Source organism: Argiope bruennichi, chromosome 11 (assembly GCF_947563725.1).
Source record: "Argiope bruennichi chromosome 11, qqArgBrue1.1, whole genome shotgun sequence".
NCBI classification, from domain to species: Eukaryota; Metazoa; Arthropoda; class Arachnida; order Araneae; family Araneidae; genus Argiope; species Argiope bruennichi.
Window position 1 is genome coordinate 63,865,880 of NC_079161.1, and position 21,131 is coordinate 63,887,010.

The 21,131-nt window shown below is 31.5% G+C and overlaps 1 protein-coding gene across 8 annotated transcripts in view; it reads right to left on the reverse strand.

The window, feature by feature from the left end:
• Positions 1-3,179: 3,179 nt before the first annotated feature.
• Positions 3,180-21,131, reverse strand: part of LOC129956914 (feline leukemia virus subgroup C receptor-related protein 2-like) — a 204,357-nt gene continuing 186,405 nt past the window's right edge. For all 8 annotated transcript variants that reach the window (XM_056068941.1, XM_056068946.1, XM_056068943.1 and 5 more), the window contains exons 6-11: positions 17,186-17,253; positions 16,536-16,639; positions 15,519-15,629; positions 10,126-10,231; positions 9,932-10,043; positions 3,180-7,962 (exon numbers count right to left, since the gene is read on the reverse strand). In XM_056068941.1, the coding sequence (XP_055924916.1) occupies positions 7,883-7,962; positions 9,932-10,043; positions 10,126-10,231; positions 15,519-15,629; positions 16,536-16,639; positions 17,186-17,253 (581 nt within the window). In that variant the 3' untranslated portion in view covers positions 3,180-7,882. The remainder of the gene's footprint in view (positions 7,963-9,931; positions 10,044-10,125; positions 10,232-15,518; positions 15,630-16,535; positions 16,640-17,185; positions 17,254-21,131) is intronic.

The following is a 21,131-nucleotide window of genomic DNA, read 5'->3' on the forward strand; positions in this document are numbered from 1 at the left end:
TAACTAGTCGCCTTTGGTACCAGCAGGTTAGCGGAATATTTTTGTGTTTACTTTCTATTAAATTTCATATGCATTCATGTTCATGATTCCTTTAAATAAGTATTTGTAAGCATCAAATTGTGACATTAAACCCACGTTAACTTAACAGTATTATACTTATTAGCTTGTTTTGTCAATGTGTATTCGAACCATGAACCAAGTCTCATAACTTGTGATATTAAACACGTAATTGTCCGATTTATCCTCCTAATTTCAGATATATTGTAACTTCTCTTTCTTATTCGCCAATACTCAATTAAATATTGTTATTTTGTTTTCTATAAATAATAAACTAAGATGAACTATTTGATCTAAACGAAACATACTAAGCACTTATATGTTTTAGAAGCTATAAATCTGCACCTGGAATTGATATATTTCAAATTTTAATTAATTAAAAATGAATCGAAATTTTGCATTGCACGAGAATTTCTGAAAATATTACAGCATAAAAATAATATTTAAATCAGCTCAAAATTCAAAAAATTGCCTTTCTAACTACGCTACTTTTTCTGCTGTATGTATTTTGTCTAATTTTAATTAATTTGTGAAGAATATTTCTTGAGCATTTCACAATATAATTCCGTGTTAAAGTTAAACTGAGGCTGTTCTTATCATTGCCACTAACATTTCTTCTTGGCTATTTTCCCCATTTATGATAATTAGGGTGTAAAGATTCAGCTTATTTTTTTCATGTTAAGGAAGTTTCGATGCAAGATATACTTTTAATAAAATTTTTGACATTTTGTTGTACTTGTAATTAAGGTACGCAATTTTGTTGTGCTTACAATTTGTATGATTTAAAGTTAAACCTTAAAATCTGACAGTGGTCAAAAAAATTAAAGTGCGCCTATTTTTTCAGATACCGCCTCTTATTCCTGCAACATAAATAAATGCATAAAGATATTGACAGGAAATTAGGGAAATGCATAGTGTAATAAAAAGAATGATGTAAGGCTTATAAAATAACATCTGTTATATATCTATTAAAATTTGTTTCAGTAGAAATATGAAAGTTTGAAATTACTTTGCTTCGGAAACCATTAAGACTAAGTTACACAAAAAAAGATAATTGAAATTTTTAATGAAACATTAATTTTGCTAATAATTTGGAAACATAGACATATTTTACCTTTTGCACTCTGAAAAATAATTCAATGAATAATTATTACCTAATACAAGAACTTGCTTATTGCTCCAAAAATTAAATTTATATAATTGATATTGCATTTCCCCAAAAAATTAATCTACATTTTTTTTTATTTTGTACCCTGTTAGCACAAAATATTGTAAGATATCTTCACGATGCTGCACGACATTCGGAATGTCGACCAATATCGTGAAAATATTGTAATAACATAGTTGGACATTTTGTGCTAATAGGGTAAGTATTTTTAATTATCAAAATTATAGAATAAATAAAATCAAAATGATACACCGTCTTGAATGGTGTCTGAGAGGAGACATACGAGTGCATAGGGTTAATTCTAAGTAAAACGCTTAGACGTAAAGGCAATGTTTTGCTCAACAAACTACTTTTAGGCATTTAATTTTCAGACAATAAAGCCGTGTTATTTTGATAATATTATATATACTCTGATCAATGTGCACATAAATCTTTCAAGAAGAAACTGATATAAATAAAGCAGTTTCATGATATCATAGTTTTATTAAAAAAGTAATTATGCATTTCATCTATCTTTTAATTTTCACGGTACTGTATTTAAATCTTTTATTTGTCATGTTTAATCCTTTTTATTCAGACGTTGTGTAAAAATGCTATTTAAGACATGCTGCTATTTTCATAATCTGCTTGCATTGCACAAAGCTAGATTACTTTCTTTTATTTATTCATTTTTGACAATTCATGTATTTAGGCATCAATTTCTGCAGATGTTTCAGCTATCAGTTTCAAGGAGCAAAAAGGCCTAATCCGTAACAATAAGGCAAGACATTTTTGTACAGCTTAAAGTACATTTTTCTTTTTCGTTATTTAACTTCAATGAACATATGTTAATATATATATGTTATGTTAAATATATTTCCGATATATCATAAAACGCATTAAAGGACGAATGTGACAACCAGTTTCAATGCCCATAAAAGTTCAGCTTTAAATGAACTGGTACGCATTTTGTTGTTTTCTTCTTTTGACATTACCAATTAAGTACCTGTTTTCCCATATTACTAAGGCTTATTATCTTCATACAAAGCGAGCACTACTCAAAAAATGGATTTTGCGAAACGTCTCGAACCTATTCAGAAAAATCAGGATTGATTTTTATCCTTCAGTTAGCATTAAATATGGATTTTGAGCCTCTCATTGTTTTGAAAATTTTTTCTAATCTACTGTGAATAAGCTCACAGTTTTATAAATAATAAACAAACCATTCAATAAATTCACGTGTGAATGACTTAACACCACCGCGCTGCTCCCGCAGTTGAATGCTGCTATTCCCCCAAATAAATATATTCGATTCTTTCACGCAATTACAGATTTCTTGCGGATGCTCATTAGCTGCAATTCAGGAATCTTATGGAAAAAGAACAACTGTCTAGCAAATCGAAACTTAAGTTATCTATATGGAAAAAAAAGGAGAGAGAGTAGAAAGGAGTGAGTTTCCGCATTATACAATCGCTAATGGTATTATGTTTTTGGAAACTATAAATACCATATTTTATTTTAGCAATATTTATAGATCGGCATTTTTTAAATAGAAAAAAAAAACCCTAAGAAACTTAAACTTTCTTGTATTTTCCCGTTTTTTATGAATTCCCCTGCATTTTCCCTGTTTTTTAAAATGATTTTTAAATTCCCTGAATTTTTCCAGGTTTTCCCGATGGCGTGGAAACTCTGCTAAAGTAGTAAATTTCAAGAAACCTTTTTTTAGTCTCTAATCGATGATGCTAGGTTGTGGAAGATTGCAAGGTTTATTAAGGTTGTAATTAAGCATTTTTCCCAGGAAATAAATTTTCTTATTCTCATGCTCTAAAGACAAATTGAATAATTTTGACAAGTGAAATTTTTGAATTGATAAATTAACAAACAAATAGGACTAATCTTTGAATTGAAAAGTTATGTATACCTATAGAAGCGAACTGAAAGAGGCAATTTTTACTTTTAAAAATAAAAACACAACTTGTATCTACAGTAAAATTTTATTTCAATGATAACATACATTATTACATTTATAATTCAGTTCTATATAAAATGGAAGACATTTTATCACGCCAGAAATTATAAAACATTTAACAACTTTTTCAATTGCTATCAATAAGTATACTGAAAAACATTTACAAAAAAACCAACAGACAACAATACATCAAATTGATTTGTAATAAAAATATTTGATGCGATGGAATTCACTTCAGTTTGTCTTTAACAATAGAATTCGTTTCAAAGAAAAAGAAACATTGAGCACATCTGAGATACTTATAAAAATTATATTTATTAAAATGGAATATCAGATTTTCATCAATAAACGAAAGATTCTTTAAGGAATAAATGAGATTAAATGTAATGATTTTTAAAATTACTACTTTTGCAAATATTTTCAGACGATTATTTACTTTTCATCATTTCATTCGGACGGTAGCTGCACAACAAGCAAATTTGGCAACATCTTTATTAAAATTCCAATCTTTAAACAGACAGAGCATAAAGTACGGTTTATATTCAGCCATCTATAATCCATCCAGTAAGACCACGCATACGCAGCAATTATATAATTCAAGCACTTGTCCCTTCAAGGCAAGCACTTATTTATTGTCCGTTATTTTAGTGTATGTGTAACCTTCCTTCTGAGCATGCGTGGTTTACTGGAATCTTATAACTCGCTGAGTGAAAACCTATCTAAATGTTTTCATTCATAAACAAAAATGTGCCAGCAAAAATATTTGTACCACACACAAATATATATCTATATAATGCAGATAAAATAGCGATTTTTTTTTTTATTATCATAATAGCAGCTCTTCATTATTTGATTTATTTTCTAGAGTAAGTGAATGTATGATTTTTTTCTCTATTAGCACAAAATGTCCAGCAACGTTGTTGCGATATTTTCACGATATTGGCCGGTATTCCCAATATCGAATAATATCGTGTATATATAATGTACCATATCTTGTGCTAATAGGATTTCATTTAACAGTAAACTTTTAGTATATATCATCACACAAGTTTCAAAGTAATTAACAGACAAATGTAACTTCATTGTAAATTTTTAAATATATCTGCTAATACAAATAAATATTTTTTCACACAACAAGCAGCGCTACCTATTTCAATTTTTCAAGTTCAACAAGAGGAAGGGAGGTAGGGGGATAGTTGTGACAAATTCATGCTTTAAGTCCTTTTGTAAAACTCAAAAATTTGATTAAGTGGAATAAATATTTTTTCACACAACAAGCAGCGCTACCTATTTCAATTTTTCAAGTTCAACAAGAGGAAGGGAGGTAGGGGGATAGTTGTGACAAATTCATGCTTTAAGTCCTTTTGTAAAACTCAAAAATTTGATTAAGTGGCCTTGCTTGTTAAATGGGAATTTATAATGTGTGTCCAGATGAAAAGGAAATTTTCGCTGTGTCAAATCACATCAGGGTCACTTGTTTGCAAACAGAAGAGGCATTATGGCTTCTTAAATTAAAAAAAAATATTACTCTGGAATGAAGGCCAGTTTCTTTTATGACGGAGACCTATTTACGGATTGACTGGAGGGTAATAAACAATTAAAGAATAAGCGAGTAGCAACAAGGCGTAAACAAGCCACCAAACACAAGAATGAAGGCATTCAGGAAAGGTATTGTGTTGGTTTAAGAAAATGTTAGATCACATATAATTTCCGAATCATCCATCCTATAGCCAAAGTATCTTGCCGACTGACTTTCATATCTTAGTCTTCTTAAAGAAATTACTGAAAGGTAAACAGTTCACCGACGACGAAGTGTCAGGACATTATCAGTAAACCAGGAATTATTGCAATTAAGGCAGCCAATCCTATCTTGTGAAGAGATGTTTAAGATCAGCAAATGGTTCAGTGTCCATGGTAGTCTTAGATGTTTGGTAGAACTGTTGTAAAAATAATCTTATACTGTAAAAATATTCCTACTAATAAAATTTTGATGGGAAATATTTAAATATCCTTTCTATGTGATTTATTATCTTAAAGAAATCACTGAAAGGAAAATGGTTTATCTGCAACAAGAAAGTGTAAGGACATCGTCGGCAACCAAGGAGTTTTTATACTTAAGTCTTCCAATTCTTTTCCTAACTCTTATCATAAAATGCCCAACAATATTGTTACAATATCTTTACAATATTAGTCGGCGTTCAGAATATCGAAAAACATCTTGGTGGTGTCGCAGAATATCTTGTGCTAATACGGAATTGTGAGGAAATGAATAGCAGGATTAAAGAATGCGCTGATGTTAAATAATAGTTATGGGTGGGTATCATGTAACGCATAAACTGTAATAAAAAATATTTGTCAAATTTTTAATTTCAAATAAAATCGTTGTTTCCTTTTCATCTGGACACATCTTCTAATTATTTCTCAATTAAAAGATGAAAATTGAACGTTTCCAATAGATTTTTTATATCCAAAGGATTTCATAGTTAAACTGCAGAATCGTCCACTTATTTGGCACATTTTTTGTAGTCAATTTCACTCTTGTGTAGTATCTTCTGGAGAGGTTGCAACCGCGAGAAATAAGATACGAGAACACGTCAAGTTGACGATAAATGTATTTGAAAAATCGCGCGAAGTATGCGATTCTGTAATTTCATCGATTGGCATAACTGGATATTTTAATCATTGATTTTATAAAAATCAGTAGGAAATTAAAAAATGCATTTAAGTTAACAAAATACAAGTTAATATGACAAAATACAATCCAACTTTTATCACAGTCTTTACTTAAACTTTTCATCGAGATTCGAGACAATAATAATTTCACTCATGAGATTTTGTTGCAAGTAACTGATTTCAAAGGCATGTGAACATTTATATACATTAAGGAAGCTAATTACACAATTACTGAATCCAATAATGCAGGGTCGTCTTATTCATCAATGGATTATTTGAGGTTGTTTGTCCATAGGTGCCCATTTGCTCAACTGGTTTTATTTTATTTTTGGAATAAGAAATTATGTATTTAAGGGTGGTAAAAGTAAATATATGAGTACGACTCGTAATTAGAAAGTCATAGATTATTGTTACACTTCCTATGCTATATAAACATGTATATCAGTACAAAAAATATTCATATAAGACAAAGAGTAATAAAATTTTTTACTATGTATGTAATAAAAATTGATAAAATATGCAACTTTAAGTTGCTACATCTATAGATGTAGCTACATCTATAGATCTTCAGTTCTTTAATCACATTATATAGGAAAATATTAACAATTTTAAGCGCCATTTGTGCTTAAAAGACTAAAATTTTTGATAAGGTGACGCTCAAAATGTTAAAAAAATACTTAATATGTGTTGTATTACAAAGTTCAGTAGAATATTATTTTAAAAACAATAATACCTTTTATGTGCAGAGGATTTTAATAATCTGAGGCCACAGATTAAAAACTTATTCGAAACGTGCCATCTTTATTGAGTTTATATAGATTCTAGAGTGTATCTACCGTCTATTTAAGAAAACGCTAAAAGTTTTGTGTTAAGAGTGCATATTTTGGAATTATTTTGATATATGCATCTTCATATATAAAATATAAAACCCATGAATGTGAAATATAAGATTGATTTTATATGTATTGTAATTTGATATTTAATTATATATTCTATTAATAATAAAAAAATTAAGAGTAGTAGAAATCTATTAAAAGTAAAAAATTTAAAATAGTAGAAAATTTGGGCCACGTGTGCTTAAATTCCGAGGAACTATTCCATTGAAACCCCCAAATTATTCTAGACTAGGTTGCTGTAATTTGTTAAGACGACCCTACAATAATGGTTTGAAGATATTAATTTTAAAAACATTTGCCGTGACTAAGCTTTCAAAGAGCGCCCAGCTAATGTAAGGGTCGGCACTTCCCTTTTTTCTTTTAACTTTCAAAACATTTTTTAAAATTAATTTTCATCCTCATATAAGCAATTTTAAGCAATAAATCTAATAGAAACAAAAATTTAACATTACGTTGTAGAAATAACATTTAACATTGCCTTAAAATTGTAAGACCAACATTGAATTCTAGAAATAACATTACAATATATTGTAAAAATAAACATTTGATTTTGGATTAGTCCAGGATTAAAGAAAATTGTTTTCAGTATCTAATTCATAAAAAAAAATCTAAATTTAAATTTAAAAGTAATTTTAACAAAATAGTAATTATTTTAAACAATCTAAATATTTTTTTAAGATGAAAGAAAGATGCTATAGCTTATAGTATGATGAAAACACAGGGAATGGAGCATTTCTAATGTACAAAACAAATATTTTAAAGGTTGATTAAAAAAAAATTAAAAGTGGGTAACACTCTAAATTTTCTGACAACCTACTGATATTTCTCACGGAATAACATAGTACAATACATTTTGATATTCAAGTTATATGACACAACCATTGGAAGAACATAGGCTAGCATTTAGCACTTCTGCGCTGAAATGATCATAAATAAACTGAGCACATGTAAACATTTGTAAAATATCAGTTTCAACAAATAGCACAGAAATTTCAAGGAGTCAGCAAAAAGGATATTGTTCGACTTTTAAGGCACTTCTCGCTAAATCCAAGAATTTCCTCGAAGCAATGGAGACAAAACGTTGCGATGAGAACTTCATGAGCTGTGTTGCATAACGCAAAAAGTTTCTCTTGGAAGACTTCAAATTGAGTTTAACATGGATTCATGAGTGTCCGGCATCTGAGATGCTTTTAAACGTCGAAGATCAGATTTTATAAAAGCTGAAAGAGAAAGAAAATAAAATTAACGAGAAAGAATCACAATAAAAGTCTACCTTTATGAGTTTTACAATTTTTTTAAAAACATCATTTTTGGTTTGAATGTTTGAATTATTGGTTTCATGAATACTTGATACGAGTGCTTTTAATTAATGGTTTTCGATCAATGCAAGTATGCGAGTATTTTAGATAATTGATGGTATGAATGGCTTTGGTTCAACGATGGTAAAAATCACTTGTGAACATTGATAACATGAATCGCTTTTGAACATTGGTAGTATGAATCGCTTTTGAACAACTGGCAGCAAGTATCGCTTTTGAACAACTGGCAGCACGTATCGCTTTTGAACAATTGGCAGTGCGAATCGCTTTTGAGCATTGGTAGTACGAATCGCTTTTGAGCATTGGTAGTACGAATCGCTTTTGAGCATTGGTAGTACGAATCGCTTTTGCGCATTGGTAGTACGAATCGCTTTTGAGCATTGGTAGTATGAATCGTTTTGGGTTCAATGATGGCAAGAAATTGCTTTTATGGAATTAGTAGTATGAATTCTTGATTATCAGAGGTATGAATGCTTAGTTGGAGCACTTCGTCATTAGTAGTATAGATTCTGAAGCTTTTTTTATTTGTTTTTTCATTGGTTATTTTTTATAATGACTTCGGGATTACAATGATCTCCCTCCCCCCCTCCCAAATCATATCTAATTCATACAAACCAACTTTTTTCTACGCCATATTTTAACGTCTTTGTGACTTTTAATGAGTGAGTGATTTTGGTTCTTGAAATTCGTTTACCGCTGTAAAATCAAAGTATTTGCGTTTGATTATTTTCTTTATTTTTTTATTTATTTATTCGTTATTCTGTATTTTCTTTATTCTTTATTTGAAAATTTTCACTCAACAGAATCATTTGTTAAAAAACTATTGCCAAGAAATTTCATATCAAGCTACCATTAAAAGAAATTTATGTCAAGTTGATATAAGTAAATCATATTGAATTCGTGAGATTAAAACGGTTTATCAATTTGATTGTCTTTATGTTCTAAAAATGTGAAGATCAAGTTCTAGATAGTGAACAGTTCAAGCGGAATTCTAGGCCTGACAATGGGGAGCCAATAACTGAAGCAGATGCATGTATTCAGGGGTACAATAACAAGGCATTCCAAGTTTAAAATATGTGATCACTGGACAACAATTGCCGGTATCGTAAACTTTACATTTTAAAAATAATTTGTTTAAAAATATTTGCAAATACTTTAAAAAATATCTTATGTCCGAATAGCAAAAGATTAATCATTGGGCAGCGAACAGTTCAAACCAAATTCTTGGCTCGATAACAGAAAGACTATAACTAAAGCGAATGCGTGCATTCGGTTGGTCGACGATAGTTACTGAAATTTAAACTTGGGGATCTATGGATAACATTTGGCATTAATATAAGGTCTCTCATTTTTAAAATAATTATAAAAATATAATGTTTTTTTTACGTTTAACGTTTGTAAAGACTTAACAATGTAAACGGGTTTTTTTTCAAATATTTTATATTCACATAGTAAACATTGGATCAATTTAGTTATTAGGAAAGAACTGAAATCATATTCTGTGTTGATTATTCTGTTTAACCTTAATTTTAAATAAAAATCTTCCCTAACCCCTTCGCATAGAATGACGTGTCTGTCTCACGTATAGAATTAATGAATTTTTAGTTTTAAATCTGTAATCAAGCGAAAGTATTAAATATTTAAAAATGCAAAATCGCTTAGAAACACTCAAATGCCTCTTATATTATTGTAAGAGTCAAAATAGCAATAAATGTCCAAAATATGATGTGCCATCTAATTAGGAAGTTAAGTAAATTCATAAGCCAAGGAAAAATCTGATTTTCATTTACCAAAATAAAAATATTATAAGTTATACGAAAAGACATTGGTTTTATAAAGTGTAGAATTTTTTTTCCTTAAAAATGATTACCTGTTAATATTGCGCCAATAAGTAAACAAACGCAAAGACTGATGTTCGATGCTTTATCGCCATATTGATCTAAGAGAGCACCACTTCCTGCAGTAAAAACGATTCCAAAAACCTGGTAAAAAATTAAGCAATCAGAATTATTTGCTGCATACAATAACAGAAGAAAGGAAAAACAATTTTCAGAGAAAGATTACCTGAGCTGACATGTTTAGCAGACCAGACGATATAGATTCTGCTTCTGGATAGGTGATTTCAGCTGCAAATTCGAAGCCTAACGGCAAGTAACCTGTCATAAAGAACCTAAAAAGGAAATCTTTTGTTAAACTCATGGTCTTTTACGCCTTATCTTAAGTTAAATGAAGAATGCAAGAGGAACAGCTTTTAGGCACCTACGAACAAAATTTTTACTGAAGTAAATACTATCTGCGCATTCCGATTGGCTACATATATAATTCTTATTGGCACAAATTCCCCCAACAATATTGTTATGATATCTTTACGACTTTGGCCAGCATTCAAAATATTGAACGATATTGTGGAAATATCTTACAATATCTTGTACTAATAAGGATTAAATTGCCCTAGTTGTTGGATCTGGTGGTCCTGTCAAAGTTTTATTTTGGAGTTCGATGGGACGACACTAAATGAATGTATCTAGGGGTGATACATTCGAAGTTTGTATCACTGATGAAGTATCTAGGGGTCATGTGTTTTCATTTGAAATAAAAACTGGCGAGAGCGGTACAGTGTTAGGAAGCTTTATAAAGGCCCTACCTCTATAGGATATATACATCATATAAAAAAGCAGTATTTTGTGATATCTTTCTTATATAGAGGGTACTTGTTTATTTTTGCGGCCAACAGGTTTATCTGGGGATTTTTAAATTGCTTCAAGACAGTGAAGTCCCATCATACATCAGATTAGATTCGGTTTGCATTTTTTAGCGACTTATCACGGGGGCCATAAAAATAAACAAATACCAAATTGAGTTAGACAGGATGCAATCAATCATTAATGACTCATCTAGGAGCCAGGAGCTTTCATATGAAATAAAAACTTGTAAATCGGCTCAAGCAGTTGCGACTGAGGATTATTTTCTTAATTTTGTCAATTACTGTAAATGCATTTAAATATAAACCACATAATAATATCAGTAAGTGAATAATATTTACTAATACAGAGCGAACATTTCCGGGTTTAGATTTGAAGAGACCCTAAGTTATTTGAGATATAAATTGGACCAGAAGTCTATTTAAGCAGTAGGTTTAGTTAAAAATATTGATGCAATCAGAATTAGGATCGCAAATGCAGTGTCTAATGTGAGAGCCGAAATGTTGGCGATATTTGGCCAGAATTTTGATCCAAACAATAATTTTTTTAAAAATCATTTCTTGAAATCACGGGAGATTTTTGAACCACTCTGTTCAACAAACCTTATTTAAAAGCATTTATGAAGATTTGTTAAATAATATAATCCTATTAAGCTTTCTTTTCTCGAATAGGAAGAGACAATTTTCGAGTTGCCAAAAAGTTAGGATCTTAATGAATCTCGCTGTTTTAGAAATCTATGAATCCGACAAAAGCAGAAACAAGAAACAAGAGTCCCTGAATAAGATAGTTCAAAAACAAATTAGGAAGATGAAATCTAATCAGACCAAAGTTGTCTATTTCTACCAAATTTTGGAGGAAATACGTCATTGTGAAGTTTAGTTTAGTTATATTAAATTCCCGTTTTAAAGAAACACCAGGGATATTTTGGGACGGAGCTCGCAATTTTGAACCGCGGTCAGATGACGAGGATAACATCCGAGCGTGTACACCCTCTCTAAACTTCCACACCACACCAACGAGAAGACGTTTGGCCGCGACGGATTTAACGCGTACAAGATCCGCTAACAAGACGGTTCTTCCGTGGAATCAAGTCTTGAATCTGAAACCCTCCGGTTCCAAAGATGAGACCTTAGCACAAGGCCACCGCTGCCAATATTTCCCTGTGAGGATTGCCTTTCTGCCCTTCGATAGACACGATATCTCAAAAACTCAGCCAGTTAGACAAATAAAATTTTTCACGCGAGTTTTCCCATTAGAATTATATATATTTTGAACTCAAAACTTACAAAATTGCTTATATAAATGAAATTTAGAATCGAGTATTGTCTAAAATTGCAAATGTGTTAAACAGTCTATGCGGTTTAATCTAAAACTTCGTAAATGCATATTCAGTTCCCTTAATTTTTATGCGTTGCATGAAACGCATCATATCATATGAGGAAGAATACACGCGCTGGTTTTCACGTCTTTCAAAAAGGAACAAATATAAATGGTGAAGCAAGCCAAAACATTCAAGATAAAAAACAAAAACATTTGGATTTGAACACGGTTTCGAAAAAAGTTCTCATCACGGCACCCGAGTACACAAGAAAACCCTCAAAGACAGATATTTGAACTTTTTCCTTTTTCCCACAAATTCCACCAACGCAGATGCCGCTTCGTTATTTCCCAATCTTTGAATCAGCGTCAGGCTTTTGCAACTTCCTGGGGAGAACAAAATTCTCCCAAACTACTCATGTCAAGGCCTTCAGCGTTAAAGCACGGTCATTTGCTAAAAATATTTGAAGGGAACTCCTCTTTATTTTTAGAAAATAATAATAAAAAAAATGATTTTAGAGAAGACGGAAGAGCAATTTTTTTTCCCAGCTAAAGACAACAAGTCAACACTCTCAAGGTAAGTGTGGAGGTAGGGGAGGTTTAGAAAAGTTTTCAGTTTCTGAAAATTTTTCACTATAAGCATTTTCGGATTTCATTTGAAAACGAACGTGTTTAAAAACTTCACATAAGAAAAAGGTGACGTGATTTCTGCATTTTACAGTCCCGGGTAGTATATACAACGAAACTCTTTTTTTGAGTAACTAATCAATTTTGTTCCACATTTCCAGATATTTAATTTAATCATTGTGTTAAAAAATAATTTAATTTTTAAAATTTTGTGAAAAGACTTTTTTTAAAAATTATTTTTCATGCAAAAATTTACTTAAGTAATAAAAATCATTCAAAAAATTTAACCAGTTAATAGTTGGTATTCCAATATATCATAAAAAGTAAATATTTATATCCTAATGATTTTAATAATCAGTTTTGTACATATAATGTAGAACTAATATTTTGCAATTTAAAAAAAATTGTATTTCTGATAAATTTGATAACTAATCATGTAACATTTTTTTAATTGGCGGTCATAGAACAACAGTCTCGTCTGAGAGTAGGAAGTCTATTACTACCTAAAATTAATTTTAACTATATTAATGTTCCGTTCGAAAGCAACACTAGGCCTATTTTGGGACTTGAGCTGGCACCCCCCCTCCAAACTTCCACACCACACCAGCAGAAGGACAAGTCAACCTTCTAACTCTCCGACCCGCCCTAAGGCACACAGATTTAAACCATAAAACTGAATGACCGGACCGCCGCAACAGCAATTGGCGGGAACTGTGGTTGAGTCCTAAGGGCCGTCACCGGCCACGGTACAACCCTCCCCGAAGGAAGTACGTCCCGTCATCGATGGGAGGAGCCAGATCCCCCACCTATTAGTGTACCCTCCAGGGTGGCGAGATCCAACCACCATGCCGGAAGCATCTCATCCTCATTTCGAGGTGCCCCCCGGAGGAACCCAGCAGAAGGACATCACTAAAAGTAATAGCGGAATAATCTTCATAAGGCTCCTTCCAAAGACATCACTACCTCAAGCAAATACAGTAAAGATCTGATGTAATGAGCACACTTTATGAAGATAATTCCGCTATTACTTTTAATGCACCATCAATAAACTAATGATAAACATACAATAATTACAAGTTTACAGAAAACAACAATAAAATTGATTTCAATCCTGGTGAAACCAAAATATCGATTAATTCATAAGAAGAATGGAGATGATAAATGACGACATAAAAGTTAAGAAATTTTCAACGTCATGGGAAGCATTCTCCTGGGCTTATACTAGATGGAGAGAGAGAGAGACAAAGAGCGAGAGAGACAGAGACAGAGAGAGAGAGAGACAGAGAGAGACACAGAGAGAGAGACAGACAGAGACAGAGAGAGAGAGACAGAGACAGAGAGAGAGAGACAGAGACAAAGAATGAAACCCTACATCAAATGAAATTAGATATGAGGTTTTAATAGCAAATTTGTATATTTCTCTCAAATTTAGTTGTCCGAGTGAACACAGCAACAAAACGATAAAAACTACTATAAATAAAATTTGATACTGAATTTTATCATTTAAAATTTTTTATCTGAAATTGAAGGGCTAACCATCTCTCTGTCTGCACTTTCGCATGCATATTAAAGCAAAACTCAAAGATGAAACTACGTATAAAATTGAAATTTGGTACTTAATCATGTTACAATTTAAAAAATAGCCTCTGTATCCAATTTTGAATTTTAGTTTCAATCTCGGCGGACAAGGAAGCGTTCGAAATACAACTCAGGTTTTCCTAAATGCCCTACAAAATACAAAAGAAGAATCTGAATATAAAAATTTGAGCATTCTCGAAGGCAAAATCCTTGCCCAAAGTCCAGAATTTTGGGTACAATTAAAGTGTAAATTTTTTGTATAGTAAAAAAAAAAAAAAAAAAAAAATTATTTTTATTATATTTTATAAAATTTAATATACAAGCATTTGTATTACGTTCAAAGTGTATATACGTCATCACTTGGCTTTAAAAAGAAGGACTTAACGGACTTAAAAAAAAAAATTCCGCAGTTAAGTGATTAAATAAAAATGAATCAAGTAAAAAGAAATAATTAAATAAACCTTTTATTTTCTAATACTACTTACAATTTTCGACTTTTTAAGGTTATTTCTCCTAATGATCAACGAGTTTTTGATCATTAGGAGATTTGAGTTCGTGAATTTCTGTTGTCTGTTTTCATGCCAAATGGTCAAGTCATTTTCACAACTTTGCCAGTATTCTAAACGCATACCACCCAGGAAAGTCAAATGACTGAATAAGGGGCAATTGATAAGTTCAAGATTTGGACTGTATAGTAGAAGATCGAATACCGTACAACTATTAGATTGCATCAGATTTTGAATTTGATCCGACATCCCACAATTCGATGCAGATGTTTCCACGATTTTCCTTGAATAATTTATTTCATATTTTCAGTTATCATATTCATTATTACTTATTGCGTTGTTATTATAAATTTTATACATCTGGTGATAAATATTCTCAGCTTTTATGTTTTTTGCTATTTAGAATCTGATTACTGACCGATATCGTAGTCGGCGGTGAGCTCTATTTATTTTCCAACAGTTCAACCTCATATTATGAACATGAAAACTGACACAGCGGAAGAAATGGTATCGAATTCTGCGTATTAACAAACGCATTAGCAAACGAATCTTAAAAGGAATCTTAAACGAATTTTTGAACTCTAAAGCAGACCGATGCATCAGTTTCCAGGCGATTATTGAGAGCAATAAATTTCACTGCAAAGCGTGGATTTCAAGTCATTGCTAGCTTAATTCAAATAATTTCTCTCTGGAAAAGAAGAAGATTTTTAAACATTGAAATATTTACCCTAGTAGAGCTGAAACGAAGAACAATGGCAGTAGCAGTCCAAAAGGCAATGCAACAGCGAATGAAACCATCCCTAAAAATGAGAGTATATAAACAACGAGCGTCGTTTCCCTGAAAAGAAAAGATTTGCATTACAAAGACAATCACAAAGAAAAAATTTGCATTACAAAGACAATCACAAAGAAAACATTTGCATTACAAAGACAATTATAAATCGCAAAGAAAAGATTTGCATTACAAAGATAATTATGGATCACAAAGAAAAGATTTGCATTATAAAGATAATTATGAATCACAAAAAGAAGATTTGCATTACAAAGATAATTATGAATCACAAAGAAAAGATTTGCATTACAAAGATAATTATGGATCACAAAGAAAAGATTTGCATTATAAAGATAATTATGAATCACAAAAAGAAGATTTGCATTACAAAGATAATTATGAATCACAAAGAAAAGATTTGCATTACAAAGATAATTATGAATCACAAAGAAAAGATTTGCATTACAAAGATAATTATGAATCACAAAGAAAAGATTTGCATTACAAAGATAATTATGAATCACAAAGAAAAGATATGCATTATTACAAAGATAATTATGAATCACAAAGAAAAGATTTACATTTCATGAAAAATTGTAAACCGTAAATTTGCGTTTCAAAAAAAAAAAAAAAAAAATTGTGGAAGGTAAATTTTCTTTTCAATGAAAATTGTGAATCGTAAATTTGCGTTTCAAATGAAATGTTGAATCGTAAATTTGCGTTTCAAATGAAACGTTGAATCGTAAATTTTCATTTCAAAGAAAAGTTTCAATCATATATTTGCATTTGAAAGAAAACGTTGGACGCATATATGCATTAAAATGATATGTGTTAGGTATGTTTTACAAACAAAAGGTATGCATTACAAAGAGAGCTTTGAACAAGAAAGAAAATATTAGCACAGCAAAGAAAATCTTTAAATTTTAAAGAATACTGGCACACCATTCCAGCTCAGCAAAAAACGGAACTCACTTGAACTTATGAGTTTTGTCGAGAATGACGCCACACACCACGGATCCAACCATTCCGGATAGAACGATGATAAGGCCCATGAGACCCGCACTTTCTTCGGCGCCCTGCAAAGAAAAGTGTAAGATTTCAAAATCGCCTTTCAACTTTTATTTAAACTCCGCTTTTAGTCTAAGGAAAAAGCAATTAAAAAAAAAAATCAGGATGTTAAAACAACATTTTAAAAGCGTGAGATTCATACAGAAATATTTCAAATAAATGAGAGTTTTAATCACATTTATAATATAATTCAATTTTTTTACAAAATAGCATGTTTTCGCTAAAAATATAATTTTTTACAATCTAATATTATGACAATATTGGTAGTTTCAAAAATATGCTAACTGAACTTATTTTTCATATACAATTCAAAATTGCGTGAGGAAGAAAACAAGTGATTTCAAGTAAATTTTTGTTGATATGAGTATTTATCGTTAATAACTAGTAGTATTTATCGTTATCGTATAACTAACGATAACTAGTAGTATTTATTGTTAATAGTTAAATAATAAATAGCACTTATTTCTTAACCTAATATACTCGGTGTTGTAACTGTTTTGAATCTCAAGTGCATTTACAAGTTGTTTCAGTTTCTTAAATTCTGTTTTACTCACCTTATTGTAAAAGAGAACCATTTGATTCAAAAAGGTGGAAATTGCATAAAACACGCCAACATTGATGCCTGCAAAGGAAAAACAAATCTTGAGGGAAAGAATAAAAGCCTTTATATTATATAATGTTAATATACTATTATACATCTCCGTCCGTCGTATTTTTACAAATCTGCAAAATTATTTTCTGTCGCATTTAGTTTCACAGTAAGAAAGAGAGATTTACAAGTATTATTAATGAATACCAGGTCAATGTCTGGTATTTAGTAACTATTTGGCTATAAAAATGAAAAGTTCCAGAAAACAAGACATGACAATAATCTTCATGACAATATTTCTATACAGTCAAGATCCATAGATTCATGCAGGGGAAAAAAAAATCGCGAAAGTTAAAAGAGTGATAGAGTTAAAGTGTAGTCTCTCTTTGAAGTGTTGATCACGGAGCGAGCTCTCTAGCTATACTAGATAGAACTATTATGCTGTAGGTTAACAACGATTTGTTGTATGCCTGTGTCTTGTTGATGAAAGTGCTATCTTTCTGTACACTTCGGGTGGTTATTTGGTTATCTATTGTTTTGTGTTTTCTTATCGAATAAAGCGTTGCCAACAGTTTTCGATCTAATTGGTTCGTTGCAATTCACATCCAACGAGTGATGACAGAGAAATGATTTTCATGACAGTGTAAATAAGCATTCATTTAGAAATGTCATCCACTTTGATGAACTATTTTTTATTACAGTAAATGAAGGTTCCACTTTAAATTATTCACGCACAACAGACCAATAGCATTTTGCCTATATAATTATGCACGCATAATTTGCGATTAAAATTGGCAAAATCAATCCATTTGCTTAGAATGGAGGCTGTGTCAAGAATTTATTCAGAGATATTTCTTGAAAATGGGAGACCAGTTCAGTTATAATAACGTCCCTTTTAAAGCAACACTGGGGCTATTTTGGGAAGGACCTCGTAATTCTGAGCTGCAGTCAGATGACGATGACGACACCTGAGCTAGCAACCACCTCTCCAAACTTCCACACCATACAAAAGGAGACCGTTTGGCCCCGACAGATTTAAAGTGCACAAGACCCGCTTACACGACGGTTCTTCGGTGGAATCGGGTCTCGAGCCTAAAACCCTCCGATTTCGAAGCCAAGACCTTACCATCAGGCCACCGCGGCCCCCTTAAAAATGGAGAGCGAAGATAAACAAGTGAGCACTGAAAATAAATTTAGAGATCACGCTCTTTAAAATGAAATAATGATTTATAAAATCGATCCCTTAGTAATCGAGATAGCGAGATTCTGCTTGTTCTTCGCTCATAGTGAATTTCAATGAATTGGTGTTTGAGATTTCGCTCGAAAATAGGAAGTGTCGAGGACAAACGAACATTAATGACATACCTATGGTCGAAGAGCGCTCACATGAAATAAAAATTGGCAAAATCGGATCAGTGGTTAGAGCTGGAAGTGTTTTTTAGCAAATTATCTGTAATACTGATCGAACATTATTGAGAGTTGAAATAAGAAGCGACTTTCCAGTATCATCATAACCACACATTAGGTAGAAAAAAGGAGAGATGAAAGAAGGTTAAGAATGGACTATTTCAAGGACATAGAATGAAAAATTCATCATTATGAAATTGTTGTACACGAAATGTTCAAAGTATTGTAATCGTCAGAAAATATGAATTCGAAATTTTGACAAAAATCTTCACACTCCAGATCTCCCAGGATGAAAAAAAAAAATTATTAGAATTACGTTTGTCTATGAATACGATAACTAATTTTTTTTTGAGCTAGACTCATGAAATTTGGTATGTTATCTCCACACCAAATTTTGAATGTCAATTTCGAAGAAGTTTGTCAGTCCGTTTGTCGAATTGTCCGAAAGCATTCGAATACAATAGCTACAAAACTTAGAGAATAAAATGGTATCTAAAGTGTTTCAAATTTGGAATTTAAAATATAGATCTTTATCAATTATTATTATTATTTTGAATCAAATATGGCAAAAGCTTGACCTCCTGTCAGCACTTTCGTTTGTATTTAAACTCGATAACTCAAAAATTGAAAGACTTAGATAAATGAAATTTGGTGCATAATTTTAGAATCTAAAGAGCAAATGTTTGTTGAATTTTGAATCAAATCAAAGTTTTATCGTCTGTCTGTCTATACATTCTCATGCATTTTAGCGCCATAACTCAAAAACACTAAAATTTGGATAAATGAATTTGGTCTGTTACCTTGTCAATAGAATTGTAGTTTTATGTGATATTTTGGTTTTATTTGGTCGTTAAAAAGGTATAAAACCAGCGGCATTTGTCTCCCCGAAACTTTCTCGCAATAAAGGTGTTATCCCAGAGAACGCCTTGCATAACAGTGGCGTACAATAGTTACGAAATATTAACCTTTTGAATTTTTACTAAATCTATCGCGTCATTTTTGGCGAGTTATTTGACGATTAATGACTAATGTGCGGTTAATAGTAACCGAAAATCGAATTTGTATTTCAGATGCGTTTTTCCTACCTGATTGAGATATAAATTTGTACCAAAATTGAACTTGTAGTCACAAAATCCAATACCTAATTTGATATATTTAAGTCACTGCGTTTTTGAATGATCGCGTTTACATGTTTCTGAAAGTACAGACCGACAGACGATCAACCACTGGTTGGATTTGTCACAAAATTCGATAGGTGTCTAGAATATAGATGTTAATTCTATGCACCGAATTTTATCTATTTAGATCGCTTCGTTTTGTAGTTAAGGTGCTAACTTCGGAGAGCCGGGCAGACAGATCACCTCTGAACGGAATTGGCAAAAAATTTGATAAAAATCTGCAAATTACCGTATATTAAGACCGTAATTAAATCCCAGCCGTCCAAAGTGTTTTTGATTTATCTTTGACACAGACATTTTCCAAAAATGTATTTTCGAACTGCGTATCGAATTTTATCTATCTATATCTCTTCGTTTTGTAGTTATTTTTGTTAAATTCGGAGAACCTGACAGACAGACTTCCTATACATGGAATTTGCTGAAAATTTGGCAGAAATCTGCACATTTGGCGCAAAGAATTTATACCAAATTTCAACCGTCTAGTTTAAAGTATTTTTGAATTATCTTGGTCACAGACAGACGGGCATTTTCCAAAAATGTGTTTTTCTAATTCAGGGTGGTCTAAAACTTGGAGATTCGAGGTGAAAATCTCGAGTTCGAATTTTTTGACGATAACTATGCTTTCTCTATACCTACTAAACTTTCTTCACTATATAGTACGAAGCATAAAATGTTCATGCCATGGAGTTTGAATATAAAAATTTGTATTGCCTTTGCCTAAAGCCCAAAATTTCACGCCAGGGGATGAGGATTACAGCTTCAATAAGTAGTAAGCGAGGAAAATTGATTTAATTTTCTATTTCTAAATATATCAAAAACTCTATTTTTTACTTAGAACGCTGAACTTCTTTTCTGTGATAAGAGTTCTTATCAATAAAATTTGGCTTCACTCAGGGTTCAGTGACACATTCGAAGTCGACGTGAAATTCTACCACGGACCAGAGAGTTTCCCTCCTCAATCTAAAAATACGAAACAGCACAGTACAAGTCGGAGTGTTATAAACTTTGCGTACTCATTTCTAACCTCAAGTGCCGATTTCTTTTTTCGTTCTTCTGCGAATGCGACCATGAATCTGTCGCAATATTTTCCCAAAGTTCTCTTTTTAACGTATGCAGTAAAGTACTGTTTACACGCTCTCCACTTATACGTCGTTTATGTTTATTTATACGTCTTTTCGTCGCAGCCCTGATTTATTTGTAACAATCGTAAACGGCGTCGGATTGAGATATTTTATGAACAAAGCAGTACACATTATGAAACATGTTTTACAATTCCTACTATTAGCCCACTCTCTATATATATATATATCTTGTTCAAATATTCAA